At 37.3% G+C, this 13991-nt stretch overlaps 1 gene segment (V, D, J or C); it reads left to right on the top strand.

Annotated features, from left to right (window-relative positions):
* Positions 1–7844: 7844 nt before the first annotated feature.
* Positions 7845–13991, top strand: part of LOC126494680 (Ig heavy chain V region MC101-like) — a 36340-nt gene continuing 30193 nt past the window's right edge. The window contains 2 exon segments of the V gene segment in view: positions 7845–7904; positions 7989–8312. Coding sequence covers positions 7862–7904; positions 7989–8312 — 367 coding nt within the window.

The following is a 13991-nucleotide window of genomic DNA, read 5'->3' as shown; positions in this document are numbered from 1 at the left end:
CTCTCTTTTTTTTTTGTTTGTCCATTTACTTGGTTGATTTGTTTTATCCTCCTTATTCCTACCTTCTTGACACTGATACTCAGAGTATTGATCTTTTTCAGTTTCTTCCTCTGCTCTGTTACAAACAGTCACAAATGCTGGGCATCATGTAGAGGAACACGTGGAGGCTGGTGTTTGTTTCAGGATTACATAACCCACTGCTATATTAAATCATTATTTTCTGTAGAAAAATGTGATGTGTTATAGATAGGAGGGCGAGGCGTGTAGCTCTATGTGAGAGTGTTGCCTTTTATGTGCAGGGTTTTAAATTCAGTCTCCAATTTTTAAAACAGAACTGTGCACAGGCAAATTGTCAGTTCTCATATTCATAGACATAAGAGATAATCAAATAGCCAAAGAGGCAATGAAAATATGTAGAATGGGAAGTGTAAATGGAAAGTGGTGCATACAAAACGGAACAAGCATATGGTGAGTTACAAGAGGTCAGCTCTTGTATTCAATAGAAAAGCAATTCAGCCTATATGGTAACATCCAGACATGCTTCTGAATAACCACAAACTTCCAGATAACTTCAAGACAGTGAAACGGAAATTTTTGAATGAATGGAAATGCTGAAAGTGTATGTGTGTACATGTGTGTTTTCACATGCACATGGAGGCCACAAGTAGGTTGTGAGTGTGTACTTCAATTGACCTCTAACTTATTTTTTCAGACATGGTCTCACACTGAACCTGACGCTCACAGGTAAAGATAGAAAGGGTGAATGGGAAGTCACAGAGGGGCTCCTGTTATCACCTACCCAGTCCTAGAATATAATCATAAACAATCACACACAGGTGTGATGTACTGAAAATATAACTGAGAAGTAGGCACTTTAACCCTGAGGCATCTCCTCAGCCCCAGATTTTATCACTACACATTTACACATTAATAAAAATATTGTAACTTATAAAACAAATACATATAGAATTATTTTTAATACTAAAGTATACTTTAGTCTGAAAAATTCCCATTTAAATATTACTGGATTTTGGTACATGAATATACATTATAAATTATTGCATTTTCCAAAGTTCACAATGATAGTTACTCTTTAGAATTAAGGAATTTTTTGCTTATTGTGTAGTTGTGTTTATTTCTACATAGATATTACATATTAAGGAGAAATTTGTAGCCCCACCTAGAGTATACAATTATGCCCTCTATAGATATTAATACACAAAATGCTAGCAAAAAATAGTGGTAAAGTTATTTGATCAAGTAGTCTTTTAAAACATATATTCAGAATGATATATGGAGACAATTGAGCTAGACAGACATATTTTTATCTTAATGGAGATTTTAATCTAGGTTGGGACCTACATATTACTTCATGTAAATGTCATTATACCTCCGTCAACAAAAGATGACTATAAAGTCCTGACTGTGCAACCAGGCTATATTTAATCCAGAGGCATATCATTTAACATCAGGAAAAGTTAAACTCAATTACTTTGGGCTGTCATGATGTCAGAACTAGGGCTGGATTTGGAGTTACTAGAGATAATTTTGTAAAACAATGGCCTTTAGCAGGTCAGACAACAATAAAACCATACATCCAGGTCTTGTACTGAGTAGGATGAAAGCAAGTGATTTATAAAAGAGAAACTGTACTTGCAATTATGGAATTTTAAGGCAATCATAAACTATATGAAAATTAATGTCATGAACTCAATCTCTTAAATTGATTAAAACCTTAAAACTCTGCTGGTTAAGGAATTGGGAATCTTGGAAGAGATGAAATATCTATGAAAAATGATGAAAGGGAAATAATGATCACTATATATCATCATCAATAACTAATTAATTAATTATTGACATGTAATATACTCCTGTACGCTGTGACTATGTTTTCATTGGTTAATAAAAAGCTGATTTGGCCATTAGCCAGGTAGAAGAGAACTAGACAAGAAATCCAAACAAAGATATTGGAAAGAGAAGGCAGAATCAGGGAAATATAGCAGTTGCCAGGGAACTAAGATGTGAGGTAACAACTCATGAGCTTTATGGTAAAATACAGAATAATATAAATGGGCTAATTTAAGTTGCAAGAGTTAGCTAATAATAAACATGAACTAATAGGCCAAAGAGTTTGTAAATAACATTAAGCCTCAGATTGGTAATTTGGTAATTAGTGGATGGTAGAGAAATCTCTAGTTGCAAATGGTGTACCAATATGGGGCTCTTGAATTTCCATAGGGACTGAACTAGCTTTCAAAAAGTTCTATGGTACATTACCAAAGCAAAAAACAGCTACCTAGTTGTGTCTCTCATGCAGACCATGGTATAGAGACACCACAGTATTCAGGGTAGAGCACAGCAAGATGGATTCCTGCTGTCGAACACAAAGGCAGATCCAAGCTGGGCAGCATGCTGCATGGCAGATTTAGCTTTTACTCATGTAGATAAATAGTTTATAGGCATGTTGCTAAGTTGCTTGGTGGCAGCATGGACCCACTGATTCCTAGAGCTTGCAGTCTCCACATTATACTCTCCTCTTCCCTGAGTTGGGGAGGTAAGCATGCCTCTCATAGAAGGCAGTGAATATACCTCCACCAATGTTGGAAAGTCTAAAAAGACAGAGCCAACAGCCAAATCTACAGCTTTGGCCCTAGTCGTGTCTGTTTAGCATTTTTAAAACGCTCCTGGTCAGAAAATGATAGCAGATAAGCAACAGAGATTCAGTCTAAAAGGCCTTCAGACAGATCACAGCGGGTTTGATAAATATGTTTAGGCTTGGGAGAAAAAGTATAGACAAAGTCAGAGATTAAAAGATAAATTTAAATATAATAAACTGGGGTTCTTAAAAAGGAAATAGAGTAATAAATTATAATAGGACACGTAAGCATGGGAAATACACAGAAAGTCTGAATTATGTATACTATTGTGTTTTCTATGAATTTTTTCACTGTTAATGAGCTAACTACAGACAGACTTTGATTGTTGTGGTTGCAAAACTAAATGGACATAAAATGTCTTCAAAATTTGGGTCTAAGGAGATGTTGCTTTGGAAAAGAGGTTCTGCTTCTGTTTCCATAGAAGATCAGAAACTGTGGATTCCTTCCAGGCTGGAATGGTTCGATTTAGTATCACTCTCAAAGAGTCCTCAGTGGGAGCAATGACCCAAGTGATCCAACATCCAGAATAGCTTCAAGGCAACTGGCTGAGGCAAGCCAGCCTCATAGAATACTACAGCCAAGATCTAGCCATAATTCTAAATTTTCTCAGGAACAACATGAGATTAACAATGTCACCAATCATCAGGAAGTAGTATAGAAAAAAATTATGCCCAAATCCTCAAAATATGGTCTATGAATATTTATTTTTATTCAAAGGGACGTGGTCATAAGTATTAATGATCATATTAAATCTCTTTCTAAAGTAAAAAAGGAATAAGTAAATAATAAAAAGGTAGGGTATTAAATCTAATTTAATCCCAAAAATCAACTGCTAATCGCAAAATATTTTGCATTGGTATGGATTTTGGCTTAATGATATAAATTTAATATCAATTTTATTATATTACTATTATATACTTATTCTATAAATGTACTATATATAACATATATTTCTACTGTTGTTTAAGGTATTATTTATATAGTTCACTTTAAGAAGTAATGTATTGTTACAAAACACAAATTAACAGTCACCTATAACAGACAAACCTATAGTCACATTAGATAGGTTTCTTAGATATGCAAAGATATGTTTCAGGTAGATGGTTCATGAGAATGATGGGCATTGAACAAGCTGCTTATGGAGTTTGTATTCAGTGTGGCAAGGCTAAGCCATTTGAGCAAGAAACTGCACTTGCCTGAAATGCTTGACTCTATGCTGTATAAAACACACATACAGGACCCAAAGAAGAGTGACTGCTAAACTTGCCAAAATAAGATGGGTCAGTACTTCATGGTTCCTGTAAGAGTCTGCCAGATATTCTGGAAGACACAGAAAAAAATGACTGACAATCTGAGAGTATAGGTTGGATGGTTTCAAGTTTTCTGTTTCGTTGAGAAAGTTACTAGACTCTCTAGGCCTGTAGGCTGAAGATGGATGTCCCAACATTACAGAAAAACTTTTAGAAACTATCTAAGCAGCCAGATATCTTTGTCATTTGTAGAATTTTGGAAGATACTAACAATTGACAACCTATTTACTTAGATATCATATCCTTCTGGGGTTTTAATGGAAATAAAAATAGTCATAATTATCGTTTTCATTAGATATGATAAAAGATAAATTAGATATGAAACTTTAGACTCACAAGGGTAGAATAAATGACATAGTATTTAATTGTGCCCAAAACAAACAGACTAAATATTGTAACTGTAATTCTGTTTTGTTATATTTATCACAAATTCTAGTTAGTCTTAATAATAAAAACCCAGAGTCAGATATGAGTTAATTCTAAAACATATGAGGAGCCAGCCATTAGAGAGAATTCTTACCTCTATGAATTTCCAAACAGACTGGATAATCCTGTCTCTATGAGTCATCAGACTGAATGCTCTCTACAAATCTTCAGACTCAATCCAAGTTCCTGCCTCCTCCTTTCTTATATTCTTTCTCTGCCCAGTCATATCACGTCTGTCTCCACTTCTCTATTGCTGGGATCACCTTTGTGTGAGCTCTGTTTCTGTTTTAGGCAGATTCTATCTCATGTACTCCAGGGTAGCCTTGAACTCGCAGAGGTCTGTCTACTCTGTCTCCAAAGTGCTGAAATTAAAAGTATATTCCGCCACTGCTTGGCTTAGGGTTAACTAGTGGCATAGATCTGCAGTCTGATCTTCAGCAAGATTTATTTGTCACATTACAAATATAAAACACCATAGTTATATGTGGTTTTACAATGTTAAAGTTAAAACCTTCTTTTTTTAAATAAACAGAAAAAGGGAGATGATGTGGCATACTCTTCTGTATGCTGTGAATGCATTTTATTACCAATGGTCAATAATGAAGCTGATTTGGCCAATAGATAGTCAGAAAAGGGCCAGGCAGGAAAGATACAGGGGGAAAGAAGGTGAAATCAGGAAGATGCCGGCAGCTCCTGGGGAAACAAGATGTGAGATAACAACCCACAAGTCTTAAGGTAATATATAGAAAATTATAAATGGGTTAATTTAAGTTGTAAGAGCTAATTAATAATAAGCATGAGATAGTGCGACAAAAAATTAAATTAAGTTTAAGCCTCAGAAAGGTAATTAGAAAATAATAGGTGGGAGAGAAACCTCCCACTCTAAATTATTTTCTTAAAACCACTGTATGTGATGTTCAGGAATGGTGGAACACACCTTTAATCCAGAAATTGGGGAAACAATGACAACAATAGCCCTCATATCTCAATACCAGATTGGGCTACAGAGTGGGTGCAGGCTAATCATAGTGACCCTGTAGAAGGGAAGGAAGGAAGGAAAGAAGGAAGGAAGGAAGAAAGGAAGGAACGAAGGAACGAAGGAACGAAGGAACGAAGGAACGAAGGAAGGAAGAAGGAAGGAAAAAGGAAGGAAGAAAGAAGGAAGGAAAAGGAAAGACAAACAGAAAGGCATTCTGTCATCCTGTGTATATGTGTTTCTGCATGTGGATTATATGATGTGTGTGTGTGTGTATAAGTATGTGTGTGTTTGAATAAATGACTATACTTGTGGCAATTGTGGCAGTTTTGCAGACTGTCCGTGACCCTATATTCATCATTTCATCATAAGACTTTGGAATTATCCTACTTTTTTATCTTTAGATACGACCAACATCATGTCAAGAGCAACACTGGAAGGAAATTGTTTATGTCGTCTTAAATCTTGCAGTCATCATGTAGGAAAACCAGTACATGAAATTCGAGCAGAAATCTGAACAAGGGAACTGAATTAGAAACCTTGAAGAAATTCTACTTACTAGCTCACACTCCATGGTTGGTCACCATGCTTTTCACACAACCCAGGAATACCTTCCCATGGATGGCACCATCCACATCTTCCTGGACCATCCCACATCAATTATTACTCAAGAAAATGATGACACTGTAATTCTTGTAGGACAACATGATAGAAACATTTATTACAACTGATGTTCCTTTCTCCTTGATAACCCTTGTTTGCATTTTGTTGACAAAATCCTAACTAAAACACATATGTACAATCTGGCACTGTTATGATAACATGGCATGAAGTGAGTATTCATATTTCCACCAGACATAAGCAAACATGATTGGCAAAATGCTTAACAATAAAAATTTACCTCTCAAATATAATATATAATTAAAAATGATATATAACTTTACTATGAACTCTTTCTCATTAAAATAAATTTTTCTTAGTGACCTCCTTTTACAGATTCATGGAAAAAGGAATCCCAAGGAGCAAAAAAGTACAGAACACAGGCACAAACTATCTCTTCAGTAACAAAATTCAAAAACATTTGAATAAGTAGATTCATGCCAAGATCCCAACCTAGTATGAGAGATGTGCATTTAGATCTCTTATACTTGTTTCCAAATTTGTTGCCACAATGAAAATATCAGATAAACCCAAGATGAGACATACTGAGGATGACATCTGCTAAATATTCTTGTAACATTCAAAGCATTAAGCACAGAGGGAACAAAGCACTCATGGTGGAAGTGACCCTCACAGCTTGCCCAGGAAGGCTAATTTTTACTTGACTTTAGGTAGTCGAAGGTTAGTACCTCTCTCTACCACTGCTACTCTGTGTACTAAAATTTCACACACAGAAATAAGGGACACCAAATGTATAATCTCAAATACCAAATAGTAGACAGATATTCCCTGAGTGATAATTAGACAGGTTGGCTCAAGTTCTGCACTTCATTTTCCCTGTGGGAAGGCATGGAAGAAAGCTCTACAAACTCTGGTTCTCTGTAACGATGTCTTTACCGCAAAGCACAAGGTTCCCCAGTTTGTGTCTGCCCTCTTCTCCTCTTCTTGTCATAATTCAGCTTCTCTGATGTATTTTTTTACTTTGGAACTTTGGATAACATAACTCTCAAACCTAGTTACATACTACTGTGTTTTAAGAAGTGTAATGAACAACTAAACTTCACATCTCTTACCAATGCAACATTCATATTTAGGAACCTGGAATTTTCTCTGATACATGCTAAAAAGAGAGATAAAAACATCCATTGAGAACAATAGACTGACATCAACCAAGAGGTATTAAAATCTAATTCTCAGGTATAATGTTTCTAAATGAGAATGTGAATAGGTTGAGCCAAGTTAGGTGGGAACCAAATATGTCTTTCCGATCTTCCCTTAGATAAACCTGTGAAATCACATGTATTAAACGTTAGTGAGCTGCTTCCTCGCCAGTTATTTATAGGTGAGTTATGAGCATAAAAAGGATTACACTGCCACCAAGAGAATAAATTTTAAGTTGCTTCCTTAGTCAGAGTTTCTGATAACAAAAAGGTCCAATTCCACTGCTGTAATTTCTAGAGATAGACGAATACATTTAGGACATGGCACTGTGTTCTGCCTGCACTATGTGACTGTGGACACACTTAGTATAAACACTGCCAAATTTTGTTTGCCAGGTCTGACCATAGTCATTAACACTATTTCAAATTTTTTGGTATTGGAAATCCAGATTAAAAAAAAAAGAAAATGTTCCTGAATTTCCATCTCCAGTACTGCTAAGAAGCACAGGACAAATGTTGGTCACTGGAGGAAAGAGTGGAAATAATCCCCTGGGCTTCCTTTTGTTTTGTTTTTAGGAACCTCCCCAAATACAAAGCAGCCCTCAGGCTCCAGATGAAAGCTCAGGCTCAGCTGAGAAGCCCCATCTACTTCTCACCAGTCTCTAGCAGAGCATGGCTGTCCTGGTGCTGCTCCTCTGCCTGGTCACCTTTCCAAGTAAGTGTTTCAGGATTTCAGGAGAGGGTCCCTGGCATGCCATCTATGAGGTGTATAACAGATGTTGATGTTGCTTGTCTCCAGGTGTCCTGTCCCAGGTGCAGCTGAAGGAGTCAGGACCTGGCCTGGTGCAACCCTCACAGACCCTGTCTCTCACCTGCACTGTCTCTGGGTTCTCATTAACTGATTATGATATTAGCTGGGTTCGCCAGTCTCCAGGAAAGGGTCTGGAGTGGATGGGAGGAATATGGTATAATGGAAACACAGAGTATAATTCAGCTTTCCAGCCCCGAATCACCATCAGCAGGGACACCTCCAAGAACCAAGTTTTCTTAAAATTGAACAGTCTGCAAAGTGAGGACACAGCCACGTACTACTGTACCAAAGACACAATGAGGAAACTTCTAGGTGAGCCTGCACAAAAACCTACTGCAAGGACACTCAGAACCAGAAGGGGGTGCTGAAGATCAGCAGGGACTCCTGAGGACCAGCAGTAAGGGTGACTTTAGATGCTAGGAAGTTCTGAACTATGATTAATGAACATGAGTTATAAATTCAGACCCTGTGACTTATTACTCTTCTAGCCAAGAATACCTTCTGAAGGCCACTCTCCACTGCCATATTCTATTCAACTTTCTGTGTATGCAGATTAGAATAATTTTTTGACACACATACTTTAAGCTGTCCAATTTATTCTGATTATCGGACAGAATGGAACCTAATTTTATATAGTCTCTCTTTCTCTCTCTCTCTCTCTCTCTCCCTCTCTCTCTGAGTGTTTATGTACCACTTGACAATTCAAAAGGAGTCTAAAATTATGATAATTATTGACTCAAATTTCAGTGAGAAAGTTTGGGAAATTTAGTAATTTTAATTTATTATATGTTTTCAAACATGTGAGAAAGTGCATCCTCGCTGTAAAATTCACTTTCCAAACATAGATTTAAAACTGAAATGTTCATTATTTCCTTCTAGACCAACAGAACTTAAAAGAGTACACTTGGTAATCATTTGTGAAAAATTCTATTTTTGAACATTTGCAGCTTGGTAAAAATTAGTTTATACAAAATTCCAAAGTAATGATTATTCTGTAGGCATATTTGTGATCCCTCAACCCACAAAATTCTCAGGCACCAATGTGTTGTGCAGTTCAGCTGACATCAGCTCCATTCCTAGTCCCTTCTCACATCAGCGCTTTCCATAGACAACTCAGTTCTTTGATTTTTTTGTTTATGATTTGTTGATGCTGTTGCTAACAAAGGCTACCAGAGTTAAATCTACTCTCTGTTGCTGATGATGAAGAGCCTGCTGTCTTATGTGTGAGCTAGAGAAGTGTCATTCAGAGAAACAGGGTTGAATTTACTTTCCATGATAATGAATCATCAGCTTGAGGCAGCTTTGAAAAAGAAAAGAGAATGTCTTCAACTGAGACTGAGGCTTCTCTGGAAACTCTTGCAGTGACACCAATAGTCAAAGATTAAACTTGGAAATCAAACGAAAAAGATTGGTAAAATTCTGAGATAAGGACACATACCAGTGACTTGAATGATCCACACAAAGATAAATAAGGGGTCATTGTCATGTTACCTTGAGACAATCTGAGTAACAGCCTAAATAGCTAATTGAAAAACATGATTAGGAGGATAAATAAATAAATAAATAAATATCTTTTTTTCCATTCAAAAATTTACAGTTCCTCCCCTCCTCCCATTTCCCACCAGCTCCCGCACTCACCCTCCTCCCTCCACCTCCCTGCTTGAGAGAGGGCACAGAATCCTGCCCTATGGGAAATCTAAGGCCCTTCCCCATACATACAGGTCTAGGAAGCTATGCATCCAAATAGACTAGGGTCCCAAAAAGCCAGTACATGCAGTAAAAACAAGTCCCAGTGCCTTTATCACCCTCTCCTCTGCTGCCCAAGGACATAGCTAGGGAAATCCCCTGGACACCTGGGAACTCCTCTAAAGCCCAGTCTCTTGCCAACCATAAAATGGCTCCCTTACTTAAAATTTCTTCCCTGCTCCCATATTGACCCTTCCTCCATCTCAACCATCCCATTTCCCAAGCTCTCCCCAATCCTCCCCTTCTCCCTTCTGTCTCCCCATCTCCTCTTCCCCTAAACCTTCCCACCCCTGTGCTCCCGTAACCCAATTAAAAAATGGGGCACTGAACTGAATAGAAAATTCTCAACAGAAGAAGTTCAAATGGCCAAAAGACAATTAAGGTCTTGCTCAACCTCCTTAGCAATTAGGGAAACGCAAATCAAAACAACTCTGAGATACCATCTTACACCTGTCAGAATGGCTAAAATCAAAAACACCAATGGTAGCCTTTGCTGGAGAGGAGGGAGAGTAAGGAGAACACTCATCCATTGTTGGTGGGAATGCAAACTTGTGCAACCACTTTGGAAATCAGTGTGGCAGTTTCTCGGGAAACTGGGAATCAACGTACCGCAGGACCCAGCAATACCACTCTTGGGAATATACCTAAGAGATGCACAATCATACCACAAAAGCATTTGTTCAACTATGTTCATAACAGCATTATTTGTAATAGGCAGAACCTGGAAACAACCTAGGTGCCCCTCAATAGAAGAATAGATAAAGAAGGTGTGGCATATATACACTTTAAAAAGGTGTGGCACATATACACTTTAGAGTCCTACTCAGCGGTAAAAAACAATGACATCTTGAATTTTGCATGCAAATGGATGGAAATAGAAAACACTTTACTGAGTGAGATAACCCAGAGCCAAAAAGAGGAATATCATATGTCCTCACTCATTAGTGGACTCTAGCCATAAACAAAGGACATTGAGCCTATATTTCGTGATCCTAGAGAAGCTAAATAAGAAGGTGAACCCAAAGAAAAACATATATTTATCCTCCTGGATATTGGAAATAGACAAGATCACCAAGAGTCCAGTTTGATCACGTGCTCATTTAGTCCCAGTCCAGCTGTATTTGGTGAGCTCCCATTAGAACAGGCACTCTGCCTCAGTGGGTGGACCAACCCCTCACCGTCCTGACTTCCTTGCTCATCTTCTCCCTCCTTCTGCTCTTCAACTGGACCTTCGGAGCTCATTCCTTGCTCTGATGAGGGTCTCTGTCTCTATCTCCATCTATCGCCTGACGAAGATTCTATGGTGATATTCAAGATAATCATCAGTGTGATAGTGGGGTAAGGACAGCTCAGGTACCCTCTCCTCTTCTGCCCAAGGACCTAACTGGGGACAACCCCGTGGACACCTGGGATCCCCTCTAGAGCCAAGTCTCTTGCCAACACTAAAATGGCTCCCTTAATGTAGAAATCTTCTTCCTTGCTCATATATCCGTCCTCCCTCCATCTCCACCTCCTAGTCCCCAAGTTCTCCCAGTCTTTCTCTTCTCCCTTCCATTTCCCCCTCTCCTCTTCTCCCAACCCCACCAACAACCCTATTCCCACCCCCATGCTCCCAACTTTTGCTGGCAATCGTGTTTGTTTCCAATTTCCAGGAGGCTCTATATATGTTTTTCTTTGGTTTCACCTGGTGATTTAGCTTCTCTAGAAATGTCCTTTGTTTATGGCTAGAGTCCACTAATGAGTGAGTACATACCATATTCATCTTTTTGGATCTGGCTTATCTCACTCAGGATAGTGTTTTTTATTTCCATACATACTTCTGAATAACCACAAACTTTCAGATAACTTCAAGACAGGGAAACGGAAAATTCAAGATGTCATTGTTTTTTACCAATGAGTAGTACTCTAATGTGTATATATTCCACACTTTCTTTATCTATTCTTCTGTTGAGGGACACCTAGGTTGTTTCCAGGTTCTGCCTATTACAAATAATGCTGCTATGAACATAGTTGAACAAATAATTTGTAGTATGATAGGGCATCTCTTGGGTATATTCCCAGGGGTGGTATTGCTGGATCCTGAAGTAGGACGATTCCCAGTTTTCTGAGAAACTGCCACAATGATTTCCAAAGTGGTTGCACAAGTTTGCATTCCTACCAACAATGAATGAGTGTTCCCTTTACTCAACATCCTTTCCAGCATAGACTATCATTGGTGTTTTTGGTTTTAGCCATTCTGACAGGTGTAAGATGGTATCTCAAAGTTGTTTTGATTTGCATTTCCTTAATCACTAAGGAAGTTGAACATGACCTTAACTGATTTTTGACCATTTGAACTTCTTCTGTTGAGAATTTTCTGTTCAGTTCATCACCATGCACAAAGCTCAAGTCCAAATGGATTATAGACCTCAATATAAATCTGACCACACTAAACCTGATAGAAGAGATAATGGGAAGTAGACAGCAACACTGCAACATACGGTCACAGGAGACCACTTCCTACATATAAGTCCAGTAGCACAGACAATAAGAGCAACATTGAATAAATGGGACCTCCTGACACTGAGAAGCTTCTGTAAAGCAAAGGACACTGTTATTAAGACAAAAAGGCATCCTATTGAGTGGGTGAAGATCTTTACCTACCCCGCATCAGACAAAGGTCTGATCTCCAAAATATATAGAGAACTCAAGAAACTAGAAATTAGAATTCTAATTAACCCAATTAAAAATGGGGTACTGAACTGAGTAGGGTAAATCTTTTAAGCAAGGTTGTTGCCTAGCATCAAACTCACATCAAGAGGCTATGATTTCCAATGATTTCAGTTTTGACCAAGAATCTGCAAAATGTGCTACTGAAATTTTAACATCATCTACAAAAGGAATTTTCATAATCCATTTTGAAGTAAAAAAAAGATGGATCAAATAATTACAGACAACAATCCACCTCTAAAGTAAGAGAAGTACCAATAACACACGGAAATGCCATTGGAGTTTCTCCTTTTGCACATATCCTCTCATAATTTCTAAAGAAATAAAGTAAGGGGAGACACAGATGATAGGAGTGCAGAAACCTGGCACACACTACCTCACTCAAAAGCACAAGAGTAGGGTTCTAATAGCATGTGCCCTTGATAGAGTGTGACAAAAAGGCATGTGACTAGGGATTTCAATGATGTTCTTTTCCTAATCCTGTCAGATGAACAAAATCACCTTAGTGAAAAGTGTCTACTAAATAAATATACATAACTATTTTACAAACATGTGTAGGTTTTCCTGAAAATGATTATATATACATATGTGATGAACCCCACAAGTTCTCACATTGTCAGAATAGTGGTCCCAGATGAAGTGCTTGATCCTGATTCAGACACAGAAAAAGGAAAAATGAAATTAACAGTGCCTGGTAGCTTCAAATCTGTTTTGAACTTTTCCAACTTAAAACTGGACTTTGAGCATTCTTACTATTCAGTTGTTTTAATGTTTTATAAACTTATTCACTATTTAAATATCAGGCAAGCTATACAGTTTTGAGACTTCTAAAGTATTCAAATTAATTAAAAAATCTAATAAATCATAAGTTCACATTATACTTATAAAACTAAAGGTGTGATAAACAATTCTGCAATATGCAATTTTTTTACATTTTAGAAAGTTTAAGTATGGTAATTAAATGGTTCCATAATGTAATAGTGTAAAATAAAAACTTGAATTTGAGTTGATATTTAACAAGAAACCTCAGTGGAGCACTGGAGGAGATAGGACAACGAAGAAGATTTTGGTAACGGATTCATTCTTTTCCTGACTGAATTTATAGTAACACGAACTAATCCTTACTATTCTTCAATGAAGTTAAAATTTTCCGTGTTTATTCTTTCTACATGATGATTTCAAACTCATATCCATTGAGTAACCACACAGTTATTCTTTGAGGGAATACTTAATAAAATTTATTATCTCCACTTTTACAAAACAAATTTTGTTGCTATGGACTGTGGTCAACATCCATAAAACAAATTATTTGGGATAATCCTTTCTATATAACTGAAAGGCTTCTCAAACTATACTATCTAAGAAGGGTCACACAACCCTCAAGTTAACTTTACCTGAGAGCAGATATTAGGTTCCACTTGGTAAGAGGTTCTTTTATTTTCTTTGTGATTGACTGTCATTTATAAAATTTCCTCAATGTTTATCAATTTTGGTGATATATTTAGGCCATTCTGTATATGACTGCAGCAAATATGA

The sequence above is a fragment of the Alexandromys fortis genome, unplaced genomic scaffold, assembly GCF_014885135.2.
Source record: "Alexandromys fortis isolate MF-2015 unplaced genomic scaffold, M_Fortis_MF-2015_v1.1 scaffold_323, whole genome shotgun sequence".
NCBI lineage: Eukaryota > Metazoa > Chordata > Mammalia > Rodentia > Cricetidae > Alexandromys > Alexandromys fortis.
This window is presented reverse-complemented; position numbering and strand designations above follow the sequence as displayed.